Genomic DNA, 26786 nt, shown 5'->3' on the forward strand with positions numbered 1-26786 from the left:
CCGTTTTTTTGGGGGGGGCAGTTTAAACCAGGCTTTTTTGGGGTTTAAACCAGGTTTTTTGATTTAGATATTTTGCTTTATGTATTTATATTACATATTCACAGAAATAAGTTTGTTTCGCCTTGGTGTTATTATTCAACAACGGGGTTATGCTGGAAGAAGTCCCATAAGCTTAAACAAGTCCGGTCAGTAAATTTCTTAAATTGAGAAACTCCCGCCCTAGCCATCGGGAAAATCCCGTCATTCTTTTAAATGTAAAACAATAACGGGAAAATCCTGTAAAATTTAATTTGCATGTAAAATTTAAAGGTCAACGTATTATAATCAGTACGCTAAAACTGAGTGACACACAATCATAGTCAACGTCTTGCGAATAAAATCAGAAAAATAAACACACTGCTGAACAAGACTGTTCAGCAGTGTGTTTATTTTTCTAAAACTGAGGTATTAAATTACAAATTTAGTATGTAGGTATAATTGAAAGTCCAATCCAAGCTAATGTTGGAATCTAAGTAGGCAATCGATAAATTTTACCAATTTTAATCAATATATTTAAGCAACCTTCGCTTCTTTATAAAACAACAGGCATGCAGAAATATATAATTTGGTTTCGTTTTGTATGTTTAGGCTTAACATCCTTACGTAATACCGAGGTTATCAAGGAGAAGACTTTCGCTTAAAGTGACATCCGAAAGAGTACTTGGTTTACACATGAAAGAAGGGTTGTGGTTCGACCGAGAATTGAACATGGGACACCTTGATTAAAAGGTGAAAAGGAAATAAGACTAATGCAGATGGTTTGACATGTGAAATGTCACCATGAAGTTCACACGATTCGCATTTTGTTCTTTTAATTTTTTTAGTTTAAACCAGTTATTTAAAAAAAAAACAGCTGGTGTAAACGAGCCAACCCTAAGAGTAAAAACTTCTTTCAAAAAATACACAAATAACTAGCAAAATTGTATGTAGTATTTTTACTTCAAAATATTCCATACCCTCTTTTTGAAACAAAATAAAATTAAAATTAAACATAAGAGAAATACTTAGATTTGTATGATACAATTAAAGGCTGCACATGGTTCTGTATATTCTTGAAATTCTACAGTCAAGTTTTTTATAACCACCATCAAGGGCGCCCATCAGGAGGTTAAGGGGGCGCTTGCCCCCCTAGAGGAAAATGTACTTCAGAATATTGAAAATCCAATAGGATTTTTACATTAGTTACAGCAAAATTTGAAACTATTTTTGAAACGTCGCTTATACTTGCCCCTCCTTGGAAACTACAACATGGGCGGGCCATCACGGTTTACCTAGTCCTCAAGTTTTCTGAATTTTTAACAAGAGGGATTCAACATATCATTACGGAACAAAAAAAAAAAAAAAAAGACTACGGAATATATTTAAGTTAAGCTAAATACAACTGCACAACAAACGTGACTGAGTGGTTGGCTTTTGCGCTTCTATCGGGAAGTCCGGGATTCAACCCAGCATTCGACCATTCTGACAAAGCCTTCCTTCATTCCATCTGAGAATGTAGAAATAGTGCGTGTACTGGCCGACTAGGAGTGTAGGAGTTGGCAGACTTCCTTTCTTATTGTTTTTAAATCGTTATTATTACTAATTACCAGCAGTGACGGTTTTGCGAAGGTTAGAGGATCGGTCTTTCGGACTGAAGCCTGTTCTCCAAAGTTGTGGAATGTCTAAAACGAACAAAATATCTATTAGTTATGCCTTTACTCATAAACTTTAAGCTCCCGTCAAATAAAAATTACGAATGTTTAGAAAAACTAAACATTAGTAGTAAGAAAACCCCTCCCAAAACACTTTTTTAAATTCGCCACTGATTCTCAGTATAAAATGATCTTCAAGGTTGTATCCGGAAGATTATTGCTAAACATATAAACGAAACGAAATATTAGTTATGCCTGTACTCATAAACTTCAAGCTGCTCCCAAATAAAATTAGGACGTTTTAGAAAACGAAACAATCAGAGAAACCCCTCCGAAAGTACTTTTCTAAATCCGCTATTGATTATTTGTATAAATTGGTATTCAAGGTTGTATCTGGAAAATTATTGCTAAATCATTGCACAACTACAGTATAACAGAAATGTGGAAATACGGTTTGACGGACATATTGAAAAACGTATGCTTTGACGGATATATAGAAAAACGTAAGTTTAACTTTCGTGCTAGAAGCTGGAGTACTAAGCTCTTAGAAATGAAACACGGATGACAAACTAAAATGATCTAGAGAAGGAAAAAAATGTCGATAACTCAAAAGTTAAAATAAAGTTAAATAACCTGTAAAATTGCCCTCAAATACTACATTCTTCATGTTAGCTTTAATTCGTAAAATATGTGCTCCATCCATCTTGATGGTGAATTACAGGGCTAAATATGGCATTCAGGTCGTGGAAATCTTATCTAACTATAGAAAGATTTCCCTATCTATCCTTTCTTATCTACTATAAGAAAGCTATTTGGATAGAAAAATCATGAAAATGAAAAAAGCCAAAATTTCCAAAATTCTCGGTTTTTTTCCAAAAAAAGCCGGCTTTTTATGTGAAAAAAACTATCGATTCAAAAAAGCCGGCTTTTTTGCATCTCTAGTTAGCAGACATGAAAATCTCTGTAGGCTCAGTAGAAACCATTGTGCATGAACACTTGGGATTCAGAAAGGTGTCAGAGCGATGGGTACCTTAAATGTTATCTCTTCAACATCAGAAAAGCAGAGTTCGATGTTCAAGGGTTGGTTTGGAAGTTATGCGGACAGACTTGAAACAGTTCTGTCATAGCTTTCTGACAGTGGATTAGACGTGGCTCTACTACTATGATCCTGAGTCCAAACGACAGAGCATGGAGTAGCGGCACAGCAGTTCGCCTCCCCCACGCATGTTCAAGGTGCAAGCATCAGTACGCAAGGTTATGGAAACAATATTTTAGGATGCGAAGGGTGTGCTCCATACTGACTACCTGGAGGTTGGACACACTATCACGGGGGCCTATTATGCAGCCCTAAACCCTAAATTACGTGAAGCAGTCAAGGAAAAACAGCGCGGGGTGTTGCAGCGAACAGTGCTGTTCCACCAAAATAATGCTCCGGCCAACGAAAGCCATCTTACTGATGCCGCAATTTATGCTGCTGGTTTTGATGTGTTGGAACATCCTCCCTACTCACCCGACCCCGTCCCAAGTCATTTTCATTTGTTCCCAAAGTTGAAGTAGCACCTGAAGAGGAAAAAGGTTTACTCAAATGCAGCTTTTATTGAAGCTGTGGAGGAATGGCTCACGGCTCAGCCAGATACATTCTTTGAAGCTGGCATAAGGGCTTTACAGCATAGGTGGAAGAAGTGCATTACTATGAAAGGAGACGTTTTTGAAAAATAATACTGCTTATAGGTCAGGGACAATAATTATTGAACCACCCTCGTAGTTCGAAGAATTAGACCCTACGTGTATGTTTCATAAATATGTATTTAATGAATATCCTCAAATGTATTTATTTAATTTATTATCAGTATACAGTGTGGTTCAGAAGTATGGAAACTCTCTAATAAGTGCTAAACACTGCAAAATATAACCAAAGTAACCATATAGTTAGAGAATATGGAGGGAGGAAATGTTAGAGAACACATCACAATAATATCCGTAATCTTGAAGTCTGCTGTCTTGAATTTTACGCAATTGCTTAAATAAAAAAGAAGTAGGTGATATGTCATTTGTATAGGAATTTTAGTAGAAATTCGTTGAGACTGTAATATTTACTCTAGCAACTAAATATTAGAAAATTATCACTGCCTGTTTGCTTTGTCTTTAACAAAAGAAGTTAACCATAAGCCAAGTACCATGCACTCTTACAGGACATGTTAAATTTGTTCTCTCTTCTGATCGATTTTGAGATGCATTCTGAGTTCCCAGTTGCGCGAAACCTTGCGCCAGGTGTAGTCTGTAATGTTGGAAGATGCGTCCACATTTTTTTTTTGTTTGAGATCCTGAGCATCCCTATTTCTCATCGCATACACACCAGACTTCACATGGCCCCACAAATAGAAGTCCAGTGACGATTTTTGGTCAAGGATATGAAATGCTCATTTCTCAGTACCTCGCCGAACAAGCCATGAATGAGGAAACTTCTGATGATGGAAGTACTCACAGAAACATGTATCGCAATGGGATGAGGCACCAACATGCTGGAGAAACTTAGTGAATGACCTATCATCTGACAGCAGTGATAGCAAGATAGTTTCTTCTTCCGCCAATAACTCATTGCTGTTAGGGTTCTATCGGTAAAAAATGGACCTGCAACGCGAGTTGTAACACGCCACATTACACATTACCTTACCGAAAACATCTGAGGATGCATCAATCCAATGCACATTACTATCCGACCAGTAGCGGTCGTTCTGTTTATTAATCTCTCTCAACATGTAAAAGTTTGTCTCATTAGTAAGCAATATGTCGGAGGCGAATGTGGGGCTTTCCTGAACCTCATTAAGGCAATTCCAGACGACGATGTGGATCATCTTTTTTAAGATGTTGTTGAAGCTACAGCTTACATTTGTACAGTAAGGGACACTACTCGATGGTACACCCATATGGAAATTTACTGCAAAAGTGTACCATCCAGAAGTGTCCCTTACTGTACCACTTATTCACTGGCATAATGTACATGATAGATGAGACCAACACCACTTTCACTGACTAAGCTATGGGTGCTTTTCTTGGACCTTTTACTGAATGATTGCAACACTATCACAGTTGTTGCCTGATCTGTAACTGGGCGTAGTTTCCCAGTCTTGTGTCGATCCTTCGTAGATCAAGTTTATGGAATTTATCAGTAGTTTGAACACAATACCATTGCTGATGGGAACCGTTTTCGGATGACTGCGGTTCGAATTGTCTGTCATCAACTTGAAGCTTCGTTCTTTAGGGGTCAGTATAATCTCAATTCGCTACGCATGCGTAAAGGTAATATTTTTCTACTAAGTTACCTACAAAGACAGAAACAAGGAAACAGTCATAGCTTCGTAATGATAAACGATAGCGCAAAAATAACAACAACACTCAATTTTCACAAAAGTTTGCTATTAAAGTCACATATCATATGCTATGGTTTAAGACAATTGCGTAAAATTCAAGAAGACGGACTTCAAGATGGCAGATGTCATTCTCATATGTAGTCTAACATTTTCGTCCGTTCCCCTTACATCGTCTATTCCCCACCAACATTGTTATTTTAGTTATATTTTGCAGCGTTTATCAATTATTAGCTTCTTTCCACACTTTTGGACAATATTGTGTTCCCTCATTCTTTGTAAATTTCGGTACGCGTTTGCTATATTTGAGAAAAGGGGACTTTAAATTTGACGATGCAAGTTTTGGAGGGTTAAGTTCCATAGTTGGGCGTCTGTTTTCAACAAAATGTTTACAATTTACAGGAAAGATAAGGATAGTTTGATCGTTTGTGTGCTTGATAATATATAAGGGTCTAGAAAAAATTGTTTATTTGTTATATATAGCCTACCGGTAAGCGGTTATAAACATGGGACTATATGCCGAGCGGAGGGAACTGCTTGGCGCAAGATAACCGAACAGTTGCATTGTGGGAAAATAACGAGCATTTATGTTATCAACATGGCGAATGTACAAGGGTAATGTAGTAAGTTTTAACATTTGTGAAACAATACGTTCATAAGGAGAAAAATCTTTTAAAAGTTTGTGAAGAACACGGATTAATGAACCTAATAACAAATTGCAGAAAATGTGATAAGTAGATAAGAGCGAAAAACGTGGTGAAAGCGGACGCCCAACTTCGGAATAAATGCCATTTTGGATAGTTAGTTAGTTAATTTTAAATTAAAATTTAAGTTTTTCTTTCGTTCTTTTTTTTTTACAGTTTTCTTGATATGTCTTTTACTTGTTTCTTAATATTTTGGCACGTAGTTCCAAGTATGCTCCAGAGATGGGACAATAAATGACTATGTATCCCATTCAAAATAGATAAAAGCATTTTACGTATAATTATATTTATTTTGGTGAATATAGGAAGACAATTTATTATTATTTACGGTTAAACAAAGGTATATTTTTAGAATTTAACATCTGTTAGAAAATCATGTTGATATTTGCTAGCCCACGGTACATATTTGAAGTCATGGTTATGAATTTGCTAGTGAAGACGCTAACCATCGCTTCTTGATTTATCATCTTTTTCTGTATGTGTTTTACATTTTTTCTTCTAATACTATGGACATTATATGTTATGTATATTAAATGTTATCTTTGTATTATTTTGTATATATACTAACCCAAATGTTAAGGCTGCAAAAGCCTTAAGTCCTGTGTTTATTTATAGATTACTAAATAAAGATAAAATTGATATCTACCTTCCCATAGACCATCCATCATACATCCAGTACCCATTCTCCATAAAATTCCCTTCCCTAAAAGAGGGCGTAACCCTCTAACAGGGTGCTAGCCGTTGGCTAGCTTGCTAAAAAAAAAGCTACTGTTATACTGTTAAGAGCATATAACAAAATTACATTTTGTAAAAGGGTACTAGTAGTAATCATTTACGTGATACCTAGTACTCCTTAGAATCTGTTGCTATTGTTGCCATGTTGGTAGATAAATTCCATTACGTGGGAATGTTTGACGCGGTGAGGAATTGTGAGAATATTCTGGTATACCGTCTGAAATGTAAGAGTTCTCTAGCTATCTTACTCTTGATCCACGTATTTCACTTCAAGGGATATCGAAATCGTGTTTCTTTATTTTTGCTTTTGGTTTCTGAGCAAATATCAGTTTTCACTGTTTCTTTCCCCGGTTGTTTGTGAAGCATGTACAACTCCCGCTGCAGTCACTCGCCCTCCTCCTCGCTGTAATTAACTTTACATATGTATTACAGCTAATACTGCACGTTGTAAACAAACGTTGTGTTGTTCCAAGCTCCTCTTTACTAAAAGCTTAACAAATATTTTTCTATATATTAATAAAAGGGAAGACTAAGGGTAGATTAGAAATATGGGCAATATTAAGTATTTTCCTTTAACAGCTCCTGACCATGAACAAGAAGAAATTCGAAATCAGAGTTGGCAACAATTCTTATTGGCTGGAGGTTACTGCTTCATGCAGTTCTGCATTTAGAGGAATTTCTAGAGGAATAAAGGCAAGTATATTTTAAATTTTGTATTTAAATATTGCATGAGCTTATAGTATGTTCGCAGTAAATAAGATTTTGTTGCAAAATGAAAGACGAGAACAAAAATTTAGGTCTTACCCATGTAAAGGAAAAATTGGCCTGTGTGATGACTGGCGCGCGGAGCGTGCTTCTAAACTGTACAAACAGTGTTTCCTTCTAATATGAAAGTTACCAATTAGGGAAATATGAGCAAATATATTTGGGGTAAACTGGGCTATTGCGACGTTCTTGAAATATTTTTCTGCCGATTAAATATTTCAACCGTAATTTAAGTTGTATACTTATAAATGGATTAAAGGTTCCACAAAGAAGTCACGATGTTCTACGCATAATTATTTTTTTACTTTATAGTAGTATTTTCTAATTAATAATATTAAAGTAACCAATAAAGTTCTGTCGCTTTTTGGGAAGTCTGTGTTCGATTGACCCTCTCACCGAAAGTTGAATGCGAATGGAGGTAAGGCGAAGGTCATGTTGTTGGTATGAGTATATGCAACATAATATATGGTTGTGGCAGTTCAGTTACACCGTGGAATTGCGTAACGACAGGGGACCTTCACAGAGCGTCATAAGGGTGTGTATGCTGTACTTCAAAGTGAGTTCAAACGCCGCTGCAGCGGAGCAGAAGATATTCCAGGCTTTGGTGATAGTGTCGTAACTACGGAGACAGTGCAGCGGTAATTCAACAACATTTAGGACGGAAACATAGTACTTCAAGACGCACCACGTGCTGGAAGACCAATACATGTAAAAAAAAAATGAAGATCTTCAGGCAGGAATTGAGGAGAACAAGGCCAAACATGTGAGAAACTGGGACTATAATTCAGTGTGAATTGATAAACAATTTGGCAGTACCTTCATCAAGCAAGAACTACAGGTTGGGTCGATGGCTCCCACATAATTTGACTCCGGGCCAGAAGGCAATGCGAGCAGACACCTGTATATCTTTGCCATCTCGTCTGAGGAAGGAGCCGTTTGTGGACAGGGTGTTGACATGTGATTAGAAATGAGTCCTGTACGAAACTCCATGGCGCCGTCATTCGTTAGCATCCCACGAAGTGCTTCAAAATAGCCAAAAGTATCACTGAACCAGAAGGATCTTCTGTGTGTTTGGTGGACTGCTCGCGGCTTCGTGCATCTGGACCTGCTACCAGGTGGTCAGAGCATCAATGTAACTGTATATTATCAGCAGTTCAGCCACGTTCAAGAAAAACTGAAAACCCTGGAGTCAGCACTTCTGAATTGCAAAGGGTTTCTCCTATTACAGGACAACGATAATCCCCACGTGGCTAAGGTTACCCGAGACACCATTCTACGCCTTGGATGGGAAATACTATTGTATCCACCATACTCACCTTACATTGCACCATCGGATTATCATCTGTTCCATTCCTGAATAATCATCTTAGAGGACGGCTGTTCAAATCCCTAGTACAGGTACAAAGTTCACTTGATAAATTCGCTTCACGGCCCACTATGTTCTACCGAGATGAAATTCATTGCCTTCAAGAACGTTGTAAGAAAATCATCGATGCTGATGTGGATTATTTTTGATCTTCCAGGTACATCTTAGGTTACATATCGATGTTCGAATATGGTGGGTGAAAAACCGATAGAACATTCTTGGCTACCTTTATATTATAATTTTTGATGTGATAATTATTCGAAGTTACATTTCCTGCACAGCATGACGAGTAGCATGCTGCGGTTTTCCAAATTAAGGGGAAACAAAAAAGTTTCTAATTTCAATAAGAAAATACTTCTATGTATAGGGCATTCGAAGAATCATTAAATAAATTGCTGACAAATTTGTAAGTTTGCAATTTCACTTTTAAGCTCAAAAGTTCTGTTATTTATCAAATTTTGGCAACATTTACTTAATAATTTGAAATAACTGTTGCCGTTTCTTGTATGATTTGCAATAATGATAGCTTTTTATTTTAAATCATTTTTTACTTTGTACATCCATGTCCAAAATTATTGTCGCATGTCTATAAATGTGTTGTTTTAGAAATATAATTTGATAACGAGTTTGCCCGGTATTTCTTATAGTGTTAGTATGCGTATAATCGGCAAAGACATGTATCTGGTAAATTTCATGTCAAAAGAGCAGTAAATAAGAACAATAAAACGAAAATAAAACTTTCTTGTCCATTTAGCAACATTTTGTTTTATTCATTCTAATTTTCGTATTTATAATTTTTTGCCTATCAAATTTACCACAAATATACATTTCCCGATTATACACATAGTATTAGTATTAAAAGTACCCTGCAAAATCATTATCAAATTATATTTACAAGTTATAGATATGCGACAATCATTTGTACATTAGTGTACCTAACTGAATACGAACGTAATACTGGATTCAAAACGGAAAGACAAAGAATCGAAACATATTTGTTTCCAAAAATAAAATAAATTAAGTCAATTACGTTAAGTGATACTTACATTTATATTTTAAGTACGTATTTCTGTGTTTATTCTTGTAGTTTGTGTTAGTGCTAACGTATTTTTTAAAACAATTTACTGGATGCGAAGAAACTAGAGCAGAAAATCATGTCGGTAGAAAAGGGCAACTGAGAACATTTAGATGGCCATTATTGCAGTAAGAAACGGCGATTGTAATGTAAAACAGACCGTATTTACATATGAAGTTTTTCGTGAAACACTTAGACGTCACATTGTAAGTGGAGATGGAGATGTTACTAAGTCGCACCTTGGAAGAAAGCCTGAATTGGAAGGTGAGGCAGAATCGGCTGTAGTGAGTCACTTAACACACTTATCAGAGCGTGTTTTCTCTCTAACACGCCATCAAGTAAGGCCACTAGCATTTCAGTTATTGAAATTGCTTCAAATGGACCTAGATTTAATAAAGAGAAGATATTACCTGACTGGGACTGGTTATATAGATTTTTAAGAAGAGATAGCAGCCCTTCAATTTGCAGAGAAGAGAATCTTTATCGCTATGTCGTACAGTGAGGCTAAACAGGGAAACCGTAGACGAACTCTACAGTATTCTGAATCATAAATTAACAGAACTAAATTTGCTTGACAAACCACAATTGCAGATAACACTAATGAAGTCTCCAATGCAGATGACACTGTAATGTAGGTGAACACAAAACCAAGAAGTATTGTAGCAAAGAAGGAACAAAAAATTGTTCATGTCATGTTTACAAAATAAAAAGATGAAACGGTAAGTGTTCTGGGTGCCTTAATACTATAGGAAACTTTTTTCCAGTGAACTGTGATATTTCGTGGGAAAAGGGAACAAGTGAAGTTCCTAGACATTCTTCCACTAGGATCAGCAGTTATGTATATCCTAGCAGATTACGTAAATCAAGGCATCTTCTTTGAATTTGTTCGAAACTTCATGTCTTTCTTCTCTGTGAGTGTGCAGAATCTAGTACTTTTGATTAGGGACGATCATGACTCATATTGTATAAACGTTGATATGTAATCTTTTGCAAAACTTCAAGGATTTCCTCTATTTTGTTTACCACATTACACAACGCATTATTTGCAACCCACTGTTAGCTAATTGTTTTAAACCTTTAAAACAAGCGAATTACAAATATGTGTTTACTTTCGTGTGTCGACACGGTGAACGCGCAATGACAAAATCAGAATTTTATACGCTGTTTGTGATGCATGGAAAGATTGTTTTTCAACATCCATGGAAGTAAAGGTTTTCGCAGCACAGGAATCTGACCTCTTTATCAAAATGTCATTCAGGCATACGCGTCCGTAGTTGATATTGATACTACTCTCGTAGTTCTATGTAATCGATATTAATTGCATAATTCACTTGCTGACTTTCCTAAATATAATGCTAGTCTCGTGTCTTTTTTCTCCGATGTTAATGATTCACCGTAATAGAAATTGGCATGCTTAATTAGAGAACTTAGATTTTGACTGTTCTTCTTCATTCAAAGATAAACACATTTCCTTTCCAATGAAAACAAAGTGTATAATCTAAAAGATATGATGAAAGACTTCCAGTATCGCAATTTGTTTGTATCCTACGAGAATAGGAGTAACCGTAGCATATTCAGTAAATTTATTTTTCGTTGACTTCAAATAAAATGTCACTTGGTCGTTGTGAACCCTTTCAAATCTTTCTAAACACGTCTTTAATCTCTTTCTCTTTTATGTCGTAAAGTGAATTATAATATACTTTATTGTCAGCTTAAGAACTTTCAAAGTATCTCCTCTTTCAAATATATAGCTACTTTTACAAAAGACTAAAAGCTATTTACAACTATCCGGGAATTTAGGTCATTGCATTATTATGGAATTTACATATACCTACTGAAAGCTATAAATTCTGTTCCTATGACGATGTTGAAGGATACTAAATATAATGTACTTCTGTTTCTCCGTACAATGCAAAGTTAGTAGCTAAAATTAAAATGAATAAATGGAAGATGTGCTGCTATATTATCTTTAGTACGAAGCAAATCGTAGACGAAACAAATTACGAATTATTCACTACTTTAATATCAGACTATTCTTCGAGCCAATTTGGGCTGTAGATAAAATATCCATCTTACTTAGAAGTGATTCATTGCAATGATGTTCGAGTACAGCTTAAAGTGACTTTGAGAAAGTCCGTATTTCTTCATGTTCTCAACTCAACACAAAGTTCTTAGACTTCCTCCTGAGCTTGCCAACGCTGACAGGTAAATGTACTAAAAAGAGACTCACCTGAGTCAAACTACTTACTTCTATATCCATTACTTCTTTGTTGTAACATCGTGTAGTGGGTAAATGAACGAAACGGACAATGTCTTGTAGGACAATGTAGCCAGACTATGAGAGGCCAATAAGGTCGAGCCAATTGGGAGAAGCAATTGATCTAACAAAGCAAACTAAATGCGTCACATGTGAGTCTGTTAAAGAGTGAAGGTTCTTAAAGGTTTATTACAAATTACTTAAAGTACAAAGACCTCCTCAGTAGCAGCAAAGCAATAGTTAATTGAAAGGTAAGGGGACAACAAGGAATGTCCAAGTGTGTGCTTTAACTGGTGCTTTGCCTATCTGTTGATGACTCTTGGTGCTATTTGACTATATATGTCATACATCCTTAGATGTAGGAATGTCCAAGGAAAGAAGCAAAAGATTTGACTAACCCTATTCATTTTGTGCGATCTTTTCAATATTAAAAAGTAGTTTTTTTTTTCGAAAATACAGTTTTGTGACATTTTCCTCCTTTCCATTCAATTTATCTTTCGATAAAACGTCAGCTAGCAACGTAAAACATAATATCGGTGTTAATAATATCAGGCAGTGAACTCTTGAAAGGTGCTTGGGTTCCATTGATGACTGCTTGAATTTCCACATGAAATAAAGATATGCTAGTGGGTCCTTATTTCATATCCCGTAACAATTATTTAATTTCGTAACTTATATTGCAAATATTTGTAATGATGAAAATACGTAAAACTTCGATTATGTAATTATTTATTTTCTTTCCTTTTTTTTCTAATTCGTGCCTTTCCAGAAAATCAAATCTAACGTATGTTTATCGTTCAAGTTGCCACAGCCTTCCTTGTTTAGTTAAAATTCATTGTCGCCTAGTGGCTAACACGCATAAATTGAGTGCAAAAAGCACGAGTTAGAGTTCCAGTGATAGAACATTTAAAGGCAGTAGAGTAGCTGAGGTCCTACTTTATAGGTTTTGTCCTATCATTTCCAAACAATCTACTGCGTTTGTTGATAGAAGAAGGAGAACATACGTACACATCAGGGAACAGTTAAACGAGACTTACATTCTTGATCGTGACTTGAATCTTGGTGGCACTTATGCTCATTTTATGTCGGAGTCTGAGTCCTTGCACTAAGAGAAAAAAATACTTTTAAGCTAAAAAATTTGGGAACAGAAAGTTCAGCAGAATTATGTATTACATATTAGATTTTGTACACCATATCGTGTATAGGTGTGTTACTTAGCCACGACCAATCTACACATCTGCAAATAGACGGCTGAAATAATGTGTGTTCTATGTCGACACCTACAGGATACAGAAAATCATGGTTATGTACTTTGATAAATATTATCTGGTAGTTTACATTAAATTTTATATTTTATATTGCAATATTTTTAATTTCAATCTTGTCTTCTGAATTCATATAATCACAAAACAAATTGCTGCAACTGTTGCCACTACTACGTCCACCCAACAAGATGCATATTGGACCTGTTATCGCATATGCGATCAGATCCCGCTTTGCAGTTATAATAAACCAGACGTAACAAGGAATCCAAAGCTCGAGATTCTACTGGTTTGAGATAAATTTAAGTCCTCTGGAAGTAAAAGAGAACAATTGCAGAATTTACCTTGACTGTTCACAATGTGAGTTATTGCTGAATCTGTGAATATCTACTCCGTAAATATAAATACACGTGTACTACCATCAAAATATGTTCCGTGTATGAGTCGTATAACACATTTCATTGCCTTCATAAGAACTTCTTCGAGAGTCATGTCTGTTCAAACGAGCTGCAAAAGAATTCCTTTATTGAATAGTGAAATACTAATGACTTTGATCCAAGATGAATTTGAAATCCTCTCTATAGTTCCGTCGGGACTAAGCGGTTAGCATACGCGCCTTTGGCGTGGGAAACCCAGATTCAATTCCGGTGAGAGCTCATGTTGTTCGAATTCACGTTAATCAGTAGGTCCCGTCCCATATAACCTTGCTGCTGAAAACGACGTTAAACTCAAATTCAACTCAACTCAACTCATCTCGGGTCAATCATTTTCAGGAATGAATGTTTAATGGAAATACAAGTGAGTACTCTTGGCATAATTTAAGCGCCCAACTGCATCTAAATGGGGCAATATTTCTTTTACACATAACTGCTAATTGCCATTACGTTCTGCGCTGATGTAGTTTCAGATCAGTTTTACTTGATATAAATGTTGGGTTCAGAAAGTTAAAGTGCGACTTCCAGTACCAACAATTTCCAGGAATTCCAACTAGTATAAATTCGGTTTAATCCTGTATTATATCCAGCATATTTGGTTTTTGTACTACTAAAGGCTCGGTTTTACACTTCTGGTTGATCCAATTTATCATTATTTCGAAGAATATTCACTGCAAGAGCAGCTTAAGTAATGAAGGTGGCAAGAAACGCAGGTGAATAATTATGACAGCCAAGATGCTTTCCACTGAAATCTGAGTATACAATAGTATCATAGTTGCTCAATTCACTTTCATTCATTCTATAACTAAGCGATTAGATATATGACATTAAAAGATGAAATCCATCTATTCTTGTAAGTTTTGTTGACAACTCGGGAGCAGGTCAAAATTACCACAGCCAAAACTTCCACACTCACACAAATGGTCATAATCCCCGCACAAATGGACAAATCTCCCAAATCCACGAACGGCCATAACTCCCTCAGGCAAAACTCCCACACAAAGAAAATGTCAAAACGCCCACAAAATCGGTCATAACTCACACAAACGGAGAAATCTCCCAAATGCACGAACGGTCAAAACTGCCAAATGCACGGGAGTTTTGTCCATTTATGTGAGGATTGTGACCTTTGCTATATGTGGGTGTTTTCTCCATTTGTGTGGGATTTGTGCCCGATTTTGCGGGCGATTTGACATTTCTTGTGTGTGGGGTTTTGGCTGTGGAAGTTATGACCGTTCGTGCATTTGGGAGATTTGTCCGTTTGTGTGGGAGTTATGACCGATTGTGTGGGAGTTTTGACATTTTCTGAGTGTGGGAGTTTTGGCTGTGGGAGGTTTGACCGTTCGTGCATTTGGCAGATTTGTCCGTTCGTGTGGGAGTTATGACCGATTGTGTGGGAGTTGTGACATTTTCTGAGTGTGGGAGTTTTGGCTTTCGTAGTTTTGACCGTTCGCGGATTTGGCAGATTTGTATATTTGTGCGGGAGTTAGAACTGATTGTGTGGGCGTTTTGACATTCCTTGAGTGTGGGAGTTTTGGCTCTAGGAGTTTTTACCTAGACACGACAACTCGTCTATAGCTGCAGCAATGTCATATTGCTTTATGTATAGAGTGGTTCCACTTTCGTCATTAGCAAAATAGAGAGCACGAAGGCTCCTGACTGATAGAAGTATGGGTAATATTAATGTTTTATCATACAATTAATCTCCTGTTAATTCCGTATATTCAATATCGTAGATGTGGTACATAAATTCTTGCACTGCACTTCTAAAATAAATATGTAAAATTGTCTTTTAATGTTGATAGTCTTTTGATTCCAAAATACATAGGATAGAATAATACATAGCATAGTACATGATTACTATTGTGTGAATTCCTTAATTTCATTCCTTAATTCCTTAATTTCATTCACAGTGACAGTCTATACAATTCCTGATTAGTGGAAAAAGACAGTTAAAAGTATTTCGTTTTAATTTTTGGAAAATTTCCTCCGTTATTTCCCTATTCAGCATTGAATTGATATATGTGCCAAGTCATCTGAAAGTTCGCTCTTTATTGTTTGAATGAGAGAAAATTGTTTATCTACTTCAATTACATCTTGAGTTATAGCTCTGTTTAAAAGATCTGTTTCATTTACAGTCCAGAGTTTAATGATAACTAACTAACTAACTAACTAACTCTATGGCCTATGGAACCCGGAGGTTCAATGCCGCGTTCACAAAAGCTCTCCACTGACTTCTATCCTTAGCTAACTGCATCCAGTTTCTACTTTGTATTCCAATCTCTGCGAGATCCATCTTAATATTGTCCTCCCATCTGCGCCTAGGTCTTTATATGGTCGTTTTCCGATCGGTCTTCCAGTCAAGACTTTGAAAGCGTTTCTACTTTCTTCCATTCTAGCTACATGACCCGCCCACCTAAGCCTCCTAGACTTGACCCTAACAATGTTGGGTAAACCATATAAATTATGTAGTTCCTCGTTATGAAGTTTCCGCCATTCCCCATTCCCGTTCCTTTTGGGTCCGAATATTCGTCTCAGGATCTTGTTTTCAAATACTTTCAGTCTATGTTCTTCCCTCAGAGTAAGCGACCATGTTTCGCAACCATACAGAACAACAGGCGTGATTATCGTTTTGTATATTTTAAGACTCAAATTCCTCGACAGAATTCGCGACGACAAGAGATTTTGAACTGAATAGTAACACGAATTCCCTGCATTTAGTCGACATTTAATTTCTCCGTGAATATGATTTTCCTCTGTTAATATTGATCCTAGATATTTGAAACTATCCACTTTATCAAAAGTATTATTTAATATTTTAGCGCATCCATAATTTGCTGTATTCCGGTCCCGACGAACTTCCATGTAATTGGTTTTCTCTGCATTTACTTCTAAACCCATGTCCCTGCAAGCGTTTAATAAAATCTCTGCATTTCTTTCTATTATTCTACTATCATCCCCTATTAAATTTACATCATCAGCATATGCCATAACCTAGTGAATACCGTTCAACTGTAGGCCCCGCTTGCTTTCTTTGATTTTCCTTATAGCGTATTCCAGAACGAAGTTAAATAATAATGGCGACAACGCATCTCCTTGTTTGAGGCCATTTTTGAGGTGAAAGCTCGTGGACAAAAATTTTCCTACCCGAAATTTACTTTGGGATTCATTTAAACATATCTTAATTAATCTAATTAGTTTTATCGGTATTCCAAGTTCTGTAAGAACGTTGTATAATTTTTCTCTCCTAACCGAGTCGTAAGCCTTTCTAAAATCAATAAATAGTTGATGTACCGGTGTATTGTATTCCCACCTTTTTTCGAGTATTTTTCGAATGGTAAATATTTGGTCGATAGTTGATCGATTTCGTCTGAATCCGCACTGATAATCTCCAATAATTTCATCTGCGTATGGCGTCAGTCTTGCTAATAAAATATTTGAAAGGATTTTATAGGATGTTGACAGAAAAGAACTGCCTCGATAATTATTACAGTCAGTTTTGTCGCCTTTCTTGTGAATTGGAACAATGATTGATTCTTTCCACTCTTGTGGCAATTCTTCCTTTTCCCAGATAAGGAGAATGAGTTTGTGTATCTTGTTCCACAATTTTTCGCCTCCAGCTAAAATTAACTCAGCCGGAATTTCATCTACACCCGGAGATTTGTTTTTCTTTAATTTCTTTATAGCGGTTTCTACTTCTATTCGGTTCTGTTCTAGAATATACGGTTCTGCGATGTGTATCACCTTTTCTCCACACACACTAGTTTTTGGTTGCGTGTTAAGCAACTCGTCAAAGAAATCTTTCCATTTATTTAAGATGCTATCCGTGTCAGTGAGAACTTTACCGTCAGATTTCTTTAAGATATAAGCTCGAGGTTGATAGCCTTTCTTAAATTCGTTGATTCCCTTATACATGTCCCGGACGTTTTTATTTTTACTATTATCTTCAAGTTCCTTAATTTTAACTTTCAGAAAATCGCGTTTGTTTGTTCTAAAAGTTTTGGTAGTTTCCCGCCTGATATCTGCGAAATTTTGTGTAGTTATTTCATTCGGATTTTGTAGCCAGCGTAATTTTGCCTGTTTTCTCTTTTCTGCTAGTTTTATGCATTCCTGGTCGAACCATGGTTTGTTCCTACGTAATTCCGCGTGTCCCAATTTTTCTTTTGCTGAAATTTTAATGCTATCTCTAATTTCAATCCAGGTATCCTCAACACTAGTGCACTCCGAATCTTCTAAAGCCAAGGTTCTACAAATAATATTTTCGGACATGTAGTATCATCATCATCATCATAGTTATTCTGCTTTTATTGGCAAGTCACTAGACGGAGCTGAGAAGCTTGCATGCTCCATGATCCTCTGCTAACCTCTTCGTCTTCACGTATGATATTTCTGTTTTTTTCATCCATTAATTGCAGTCTCCTTCGCCCTCTCTCTCTCTTTCCCGCCACCATACCTTCTAGGACGTCCCTCATGATACAATCTCTTCTTAGACAATCTAGTGAAAGGGAGAAAAATCAATTTCCTTCTCCACTGTCGGGCCCACATTTCGAAGCATTTCGTCCTAGCTACATCCTAGATTGCGAGGAAAATCTGTAGACCCTATACGTAATTTGAAATTTCGGCACGTAATTCTTCCGGAAATCCGGTGAACAGCAAAACAAACAGACAGACAAACAAAATGAAACTCTGTTATATTTCTTTAGGAAGGACATTTTGAAAAATCCTCTCTTAACTACAAAATGATACAATGCAAATAGTTATACAAGATTTCAAGATTCTACGCGCAATAGATGAGATGAGTGAGGCTACTTAGTGAGCCAAAGTCAATACTGCAAAATCAATTAGGTACTTAGAGAGGTATACTGGAGAGCAAAGAGTTTAGAATTATAAGACCAGAACATAATAGACTATTTGTATTGACCATTCAGTAAAATGTAATTGAAAATACAAGAATAAGATTGAACGAATAAGAGGTGGTAATCACGGAGAAATTGAAGTCTTTGAGATCAATATTACATAAAAATATACGAATAGAAGAATATGTATACAGCACAATTATTTTCGACTGGTCAAAATTTAGAAAAACTGCAGGAATTACAACAAAGTAGTAAGACCTACATACCATATTATACGGAGTGGAATGTTGGATGACGAAGAAGAGAAGAGAAGATGCTTGTTGTGAAAATGAAGGAACTAGATCCGGTGTCGAGTAAAACGGAAGAACACAATTAAGAATAAAGTGATCCGAAAAACAGTAAAAATAGTCAATAGTAGAAAGAATATAAGAAAATACATTTAACTGATTTGGGTGTGTAAGAAGATCTTTGGAATGCATGCTCGCTGAGTAGATGATATAGAACTGAATTGGGAACGATTCCGAGGCAGACCAAAGACGAAATGTTAAAATAGTGTGAAAAACATTATGGTACAGTATAGTGTCATGGTGGATATGACACAATATAGAAACAGATGGAGAAATGGTGATCTGAGGAGGCAATACTAGCTAACAGGGTTCAGTTGAAAAAGAAATTTACCTTGGTCCCCCCTCTTTGAACCCGAATTTTAGAAAGAGATAAAGCTCTTATTTACTTACGGATAATGGATTAGTAATATACTGAAACTGACCTCGACAACAGGTGCGACCCTTCATATTCAGATTTATGAATACAAATTCGATAATTATATTATTATAAAATCGGAAGCGAAATTTTTGGTAAATACAAATCGGATGTTTACTTAATTTCTAGGAAATGTTCATTTAACATCTTCCTAACATTAGGGGTTTTATAAACAAAGAGTAGATATTAGAACATTATAGAAATCAACCTTTAGAAGCGGAAATTTCGAAAAGGCTGAAATAAGTGTTCACTCACTTACTCTAAAAGTTTATGTATTAATTTAATATTTACAACTTAAGCAGATACTGTGTTTGGAAATTTTACGGAAATAAAGTTGCGATCATTAGTGTCAAAGAAATTTCTCCGTTCCTTGTTTTAGCCGGAATTTTCAGAAAACGTTGAAAGAAATTGCTGTTTATTCTTGATGAAGAGTTTATGTACAGCAACATCCATTTACTGAAAATTCAAGGACTCCAGAAAAAGTCCCCTTGATCTTTCACATGATTAGCTATAGACAACGATTTCTCGAATAGGTTTCCTTGTGCGCAAAATTAAACAATTAGGAAATGTGATTGACTTTCAATGAAGTTATGCCAACACAGGGGTAAAAGTGAATTTGAAAAGGTAGGGGAACGCATGACGTTACGCCATCCTTCGTGCTTATCTTTTCCCGTTGTAAATTTTTCAATAAGTTGGGGGACGCCACAGATATTTTCTGGAAGTGAGAAGATGACGATCCCCGCGTTCCTCCGCACGTTTACCCCTGCCGACAACGATTAGTCCTTTTAGTCTTATTACTAAGATGATGCTTTGAGATGATTACATGTTTATTGTGTTGAGAATGTGTAGCTTCGCAAACGACATATAATGTCAATTTGTGATCTCCACTTTCACGTATCCTTTGTATATATACTTGTATTGTATAATTATATGTAGGTTAATCAATGTAGTATCATAATAATATACTTATAAGGAAGATGCAACTCCACTTATACAGGGTGGTAAGAAACTATTTGGACAAACCTCTAGAACTGATTCCTGACACCGAAACAAGCAAAAAAAAATCCTTTGGCACTTTGGTCAATGACGGATAGTTTTGGCGATATAAGGCGCCGAAGGCATGGGAAAAATGGACTTCAGAGTTCTGTAATTCAAAAACAACGCAACATAAAGAGCGCAGTTTAGAACATGACACTCGAAGCCATACCTGCACGATTGAAAAATACATGTTTCAAACCTCCTCAAGATGTTTGTGAAGGATTCTCCAAAGGAAAATAGAGATTACTTGCCAGCTTATGGGGGATCCTATAACGAAATACTTTGGATAGTTTAATAATTACCTGTACCTTGGGCAGAAAGTGCTCATACATGTGCACTATACTTAATAGAATGTTAATTTAATATTAACAAAAGAAGAATGTTTTTAATATCTGTAAGAGATATAGATAGTGTTATGTAATTAGTTGCTATGTAGTTGTTTATGGATACCTAATCATCTTGTATGTGTGCATGACAATTTGAATGAAAATACATAAAAGTGTATCAACTAATAAACCATTTGATACCGTTCATCGACTTTATAATTTTGATAGAAAAGGTGAGAATAATATAATTATTAAAGATATTTTTACATGCAAACTATTACTACCACTCGAGATTCATATATCATCGATCGAACCAGGTTGACGACTACCCTTGGTGAGTCGTTGTAAAAAATTTTGGTTTACCTCACCCGGGAACTTGCTGTAAATTCATTCCCGAAGCAAAGTAAGGGTGAATTTACTTTTGTAATAAGGTTAATGAATACAAATTTCACAAGACTTAGGAGTGGTAGGATAATTATAAGAAAAATGAACGGTGAAGCAATGGAGAATGAATCCAATAATAGTGACAACGGTGAATATAGTGTAGCACCAGGAATGACATCAGAAGACCGAATCTTGTTAGCCTTACAGCGACAATTGATTCAGATGACTACCGAGTTAAAGCAGACGATAGAGCAAAAGTCCGAAGAATCCAACAAGCAATGCGAAGAATTAAAGCAGACGATAGAACAGAAGATAGAGCAGAACTCCGAAGAATCCAACAAGCAATACGAGGAATTAAGCAGACGAATGGAGCAGAAGTCAGATGAAACGAAACAATTAATTATCCAGACGATGAACGATATCACCTCGCAGTTCGAGGAAAAGTTAAAAGGAATATCTGAGGAATGCCAGGATAATCACAATCACCTGAGCCAAGAAATCAGTGATATAAAAAAGGATTTAGAAGTAACCGAATCTTCTGTTCAACAACAAAAGATCCAGGTCATCAGTAATGCTAACAACATACGCACAAATACGCAATTGTTAGCTACGTTACAGGAAGAAATTAGAATGCTACAGGTTAAGGACCACACATACCACAATAACCTGTGTGATGGTCACTTGGAGTTTCCACACTCACCAGAGATGAACCCACCTTCGCCGGTATCTGATGAGGATATCATTTTAGAAGAATTTCATCCGAAGAGTACAGATGGACGAAACGTAGATGGTGTAACGACACATCACGTCATGAATAGGAACTGTCACCCAATGGGTACATGGAATGATAAAAGGAAGGTAAAATTAAGTGTTAAGATGAGTGAAATACGAGCCATGAGTAAATTCAGTGGTAAGTGTAACGAGAATGCTACTTCTTTCTTAGAGAAATTCCAGGATGAGTGCAATATAATGTGTATAGATAGTTCACAATATATGAAATTAATCCCTCATGTATTACTCCCACCTTGTTCACTATGGTTTAAAGCAGTACGTGATCACATCAGTACATATGATGAATTCAAAGCGGCACTGATCGCAAATTATGAAAATGACTTTTTGCTTACAAATCGAGATGCCACCATTAGAAATCAACATTTCAATCCTCGTTTGCACAAATCTGTTGTAGAGTTTGTTGTAAATACATACAACGAATTAAAAGTCGTTAATCCCTTGCAATCAGAATCTAGAATAATAGCATCGATTCGAAATTTGCTCCCATTTAAGTTACAACAGATCTTGTTCTCTACACAGTGTATGAGTTTCAACCATTTATTAATGCTTGTCCAATGCTATGAAACTCAATACCATGCTATGAATCGACAAGCAGGAGTAGGTAAAAGTAAAAATAATTCAGATCATTTTGTACCTGTTCGGAATCTAAATATCCGAAATGTGAATGATACGGGACACAACCTAAGCCGAGTAAATTCTAGCAATCAAAACGAGCAAAATAGGCAAAGTTACGTAGGGAATACGCCTAACCTAATTAATCGTGATAATCCTGATGTCAGATCACCCAACAGAAGTAGACATAAAAACAATCAGAATATAGGGCGAAATTACAGGAATACAACAAGCTACATGGATAGACGTAATTGGAGGTCAAGAGATGGCACTTCGTATCAAAATCAGAATCACGATGAAATACATGTACAACATGCTGTGGAACCTAATCATGATTGTGCAGTACAATGTACTTTATTAGAGTCGTATGCAAGTATGAATGTAAGCTGATTACCGTTAATGAAATTAGGTTAAACCCATATCAGTTATAGATTCTTGTGAACTTTTATTTTTAAGTTTATGTGTTAATATCAATAATGAAAACAATTCTTATAACTTTGCTATACAGACAATATGAGGAATTATAATTCGATTCATAATTGATTAAAAACAAAGATTATTTATATTAGATTGACTTATGTTGAAAACTTAACTGCCAAAGATTATGTTAAGTGTAAGATTCATTCTATTAAGTTAATTATTCAACGACTATCTTGAATGAGATTCTTCTATATTTTGATGCCTTATTGATCCAATGTTTATTTTAAAATATCACCTAATATAATTATTGTATAATGCGCCCTGGATAATGGTAACTCATGTTTGTTTCTTACGATTTTGACTTCGCACCCTTCAAAGATTAAATAAATGGGCGACGACATTTTTAATAATAAAATATAATAATAATGTAATGAATGATAATGAAATAAATATAATTAATGTAATGAAAGATAAGTATTAATGAAGTGAAAGATTTGTTATAAATGTATCTATATTTATAATATGTAATGAAGATACATACGAGGGGCGATCAAAATGTGATGAACATATGTAATGTAAGATCATTATTGTAAACGGACCAGTGGTTCTTGAAGATAAAAGCCAAGCTTGCTTATGACTTTTATATTCAGTCCAATTGTCGGGCGACATTTTATATAACGAAATACTTTGGATAGTTTAATAATTACCTGTACCTTGGGCAGAAAGTGCTCATACATGTGCACTATACTTAATAGAATGTTAATTTAATATTAACAAAAGAAGAATGTTTTTAATATCTGTAAGAGATATAGATAGTGTTATGTAATTAGTTGCTATGTAGTTGTTTATGGATACCTAATCATCTTGTATGTGTGCATGACAATTTGAATGAAAATACATAAAAGTGTATCAACTAATAAACCATTTGATACCGTTCATCGACTTTATAATTTTGATAGAAAAGGTGAGAATAATAATATGTATAATTATTAAAGATATTTTTACATGCAAACTATTACTACCACTCGAGATTCATATATCATCGATCGAACCAGGTTGACGACTACCCTTGGTGAGTCGTTATAATCCCTAAGTTCCTTTGGGAAATCCCTCACAGACATCTTGCAGATGTTTGAAATACACATTTTTCAATCGAGCACTTGTGACTTCGAGTGTCATGTTCTGAACCACACTCTCTACGTTGCGTTGTTTTTGAATTACAGCCCTCTGAAGTTCATTTTCCCCACGCGTTCGGCACCTTATATCGCTGAAACTATACGTCACTGACCAAAGTTCCAGAGGACTTCTTTGCTTGTTTCGGTGTCAGCAATCAGCTCCCGAAATTTATTCAAATAGTTTCTTACCATCCTGTGCAGATGAAGAGTCTCTCCAAATCCAAGTCAAGACCGTTATGTGACCCCTCTGATATTAGTGCTTGTTTAATACGTATCAAACAATTCGAGTGCGGAATCAATGTAAGTTTCATAAATAATTTTTATCCAAAACACAGACAGATAAACTCGGATACTGAAATTAGACTCAAATCTAAGAACCAAATGCTAAAGCATATAATTGGAATAATAACCCCGTTATTATAAAGTGCTTTCTTTTATAAATGTCCTTATACTTGTGTGCAAACGTTAAAGACGATAGCATGTTTCGAATTCCTTAGTACGTCGAACTCCGATTAAACATTGATCTGTCGTACTGTAGTTGTGCATCAAGGTAATGCTACAGTACAATACAAAATATAACAGAAAGAAACACGTGAATAGAATACCAAAAATGACAATTTTATACAGAGGCAATAAATTATACTGAAAGCAGTGGGAATCACGATCCCCCACTGATATTACAGGAGTGAAATAGTCTTTAGAAGAGTGTAGAATCACCACTATCTCACACTACTTACAGTGTTGGTATTGAGTTATTGTGGCGTGGAGTTTCCTTACTTGATAGCGTTGTTAACAAAGGTTGAGTACTCTTCATGCTTCTAGACGTGCTGCAAGATATCTTCTCATCACATCCTACACGTATCTAATGGGGTACAAGTCTGGAGAAAAGAGGTCCGTTAATTCGCCGAATACCATATCGTTCGAACGGCTCCACCACATGCGCTCTTCACCGAGGTAGCAAATTTTCGTGCATAGACAAGGAGACGCACATGGGAAAGAAGTACAGTATCACAAGAATGTTGACCAGTGAAAGTAGTGAGTTCGAAAATTTGGAGATCGGTATGTCCATGCAATACAGGGTATCCACATGAAACCTTCCTGAATACAAATATTAATTGCATGGAAAGTATTGATGTTGCTGTCGTCCTTTTCTGTAGTTGACCGTTGTCGATCACCACCTCTCCTTCGCACAGCATTCCCTGTGGTTCGAGATGCTCCTCATACGCATGAAACAATGCTGTGGGCAACATGAAACTGCTGTGGGGACACTCGTCACACTGTTTTTTTTTTTTCGTTTTCTGACGATTGTTCCCTGTGTTCGGCCAGGTTGTGAGTAACACACCACACTATGTCTTAATAACTTCCTAACTGACACGTGCTGTTTTGTTCATTTCATTTACCAGGAACCTTTTTTGGAAGCAAACCCACTCGGCGCCACGATTATTCTGAACTTAAGCTTTGAAGTGTCATGCCCCTGTGCACGTATAACAAATACCCGGCAATATACTGCTGGGCTTTTAATCATTTCAATCCACTAAAAAATATTTTATGTGACTTTAAGTTATGTATACTAGTATAGTATCAATCTCTAGTTGGTACCTCTATATTGGACTCTAATTGAAATTTTGTTACAGAAGTTTCATAGTAGTTTATGCTACATATTCAATTAGGAAGTTGTCAAAACCTGTACCATCCTAACACAGATTTTGTTACTTCTGAAAATTTGAAAATTTAATTCACTTATATGTGATCACTTTACTTCAGAAATCCTCTGGATATGCATTTTTGTACAGAATATTAGTATTTATGATTGCATTTTGTAAGGCTTGCAAAAAAAAAAAAAGCTTGTTCCTATATGTAATCAAATATATCTCGTAAAGTATATGTATCATTAAAACGAGATTTTCCTATTTGAACCAGAAATTTAGCAAGAAATATAATAAGAATATTTCAGTAAAGAAAGACAGGTAATTCTGGAGTATTTAGCAAATACTAAATTACTTGAACATTTTGCAAGATAGATGAGATATATCGTTTACTGAAGACATTTTGTTTTATTATTGTCGAAATTAATTCCAAACTATGGGAATTCTTTATACGTGATTCTAATTCTGTATTATAAGTGTTATTGTAGCACCATCTATTGAGAGACCAAACAACTTTTTCAAAGCGGAAGCTGACTTTTTTTTTTTTTTTTTTTTGGAAAATCGATTTCTCATTTGTATATGAACTTAAAAAAACACTTCCTTTGCTATAGTGAATAGGGGCGTGCGATTAAAGTGGGGCTCAATTCGCGGTAAGAGAGTGTAATAATGGCTCGGATTTCACCATACATGTATAGATTTGTGTTCCATTAACTCAAAATATCAACAAACATACTAACTAAATAAGGAAAAAGGGGTTACTGTAAACCTTGTGATAATGTAAACTATAGTGTTGGTCAAGTTTAGGAATACGCATATCACATTTTTCAAATTTTACAGGATAGAAATCAATACCCTGTATGAAAAGACATGTACAAAGGAACAAATTTGTGGAAATAACAGAATAAAATACCAAGCAATACAGCTGTATTTTATTGTTACAAGGTGCATTTCCAAATGATCAGAAGTAAAAATTTGTCGGCGATGGGATAAAATATTCTTGTATACAAAGAATGCAGTCTCCACATCACATGAGGTAACAGGAGCGTATTTCAACAGGGGGATGTAGTTGGGAGAAATTACTTCAGGGAGGTTCTTCTTTCACCAATGAGAATCTCACACACTGCCAATAGGCTGTCGTA

At 35.8% G+C, this 26786-nt stretch overlaps 1 protein-coding gene across 18 annotated transcripts in view; it reads left to right on the forward strand.

Moving 5' to 3' along the window:
* LOC145664570 (uncharacterized) overlaps positions 1 to 26786 on the forward strand; it is a 341481-nt gene that overhangs the window by 56527 nt on the left and 258168 nt on the right. The window contains exon 2 of one of the 18 annotated variants that reach the window (XM_081731366.1): positions 7057 to 7171. The exons of the other annotated variants lie outside the window; for them this stretch is intronic. Coding sequence (XP_081587492.1) covers positions 7057 to 7148 — 92 coding nt within the window. The 3' untranslated portion in view covers positions 7149 to 7171. Of the gene's footprint in view, positions 1 to 7056; positions 7172 to 26786 lie in introns of those variants that run through there. 18 annotated transcript variants of the gene reach the window in all.

Source organism: Thermobia domestica, chromosome 1, assembly GCF_964235325.1.
Source record: "Thermobia domestica chromosome 1, izTheDome1.hap1.1, whole genome shotgun sequence".
Taxonomy (NCBI): domain Eukaryota; kingdom Metazoa; phylum Arthropoda; class Insecta; order Zygentoma; family Lepismatidae; genus Thermobia; species Thermobia domestica.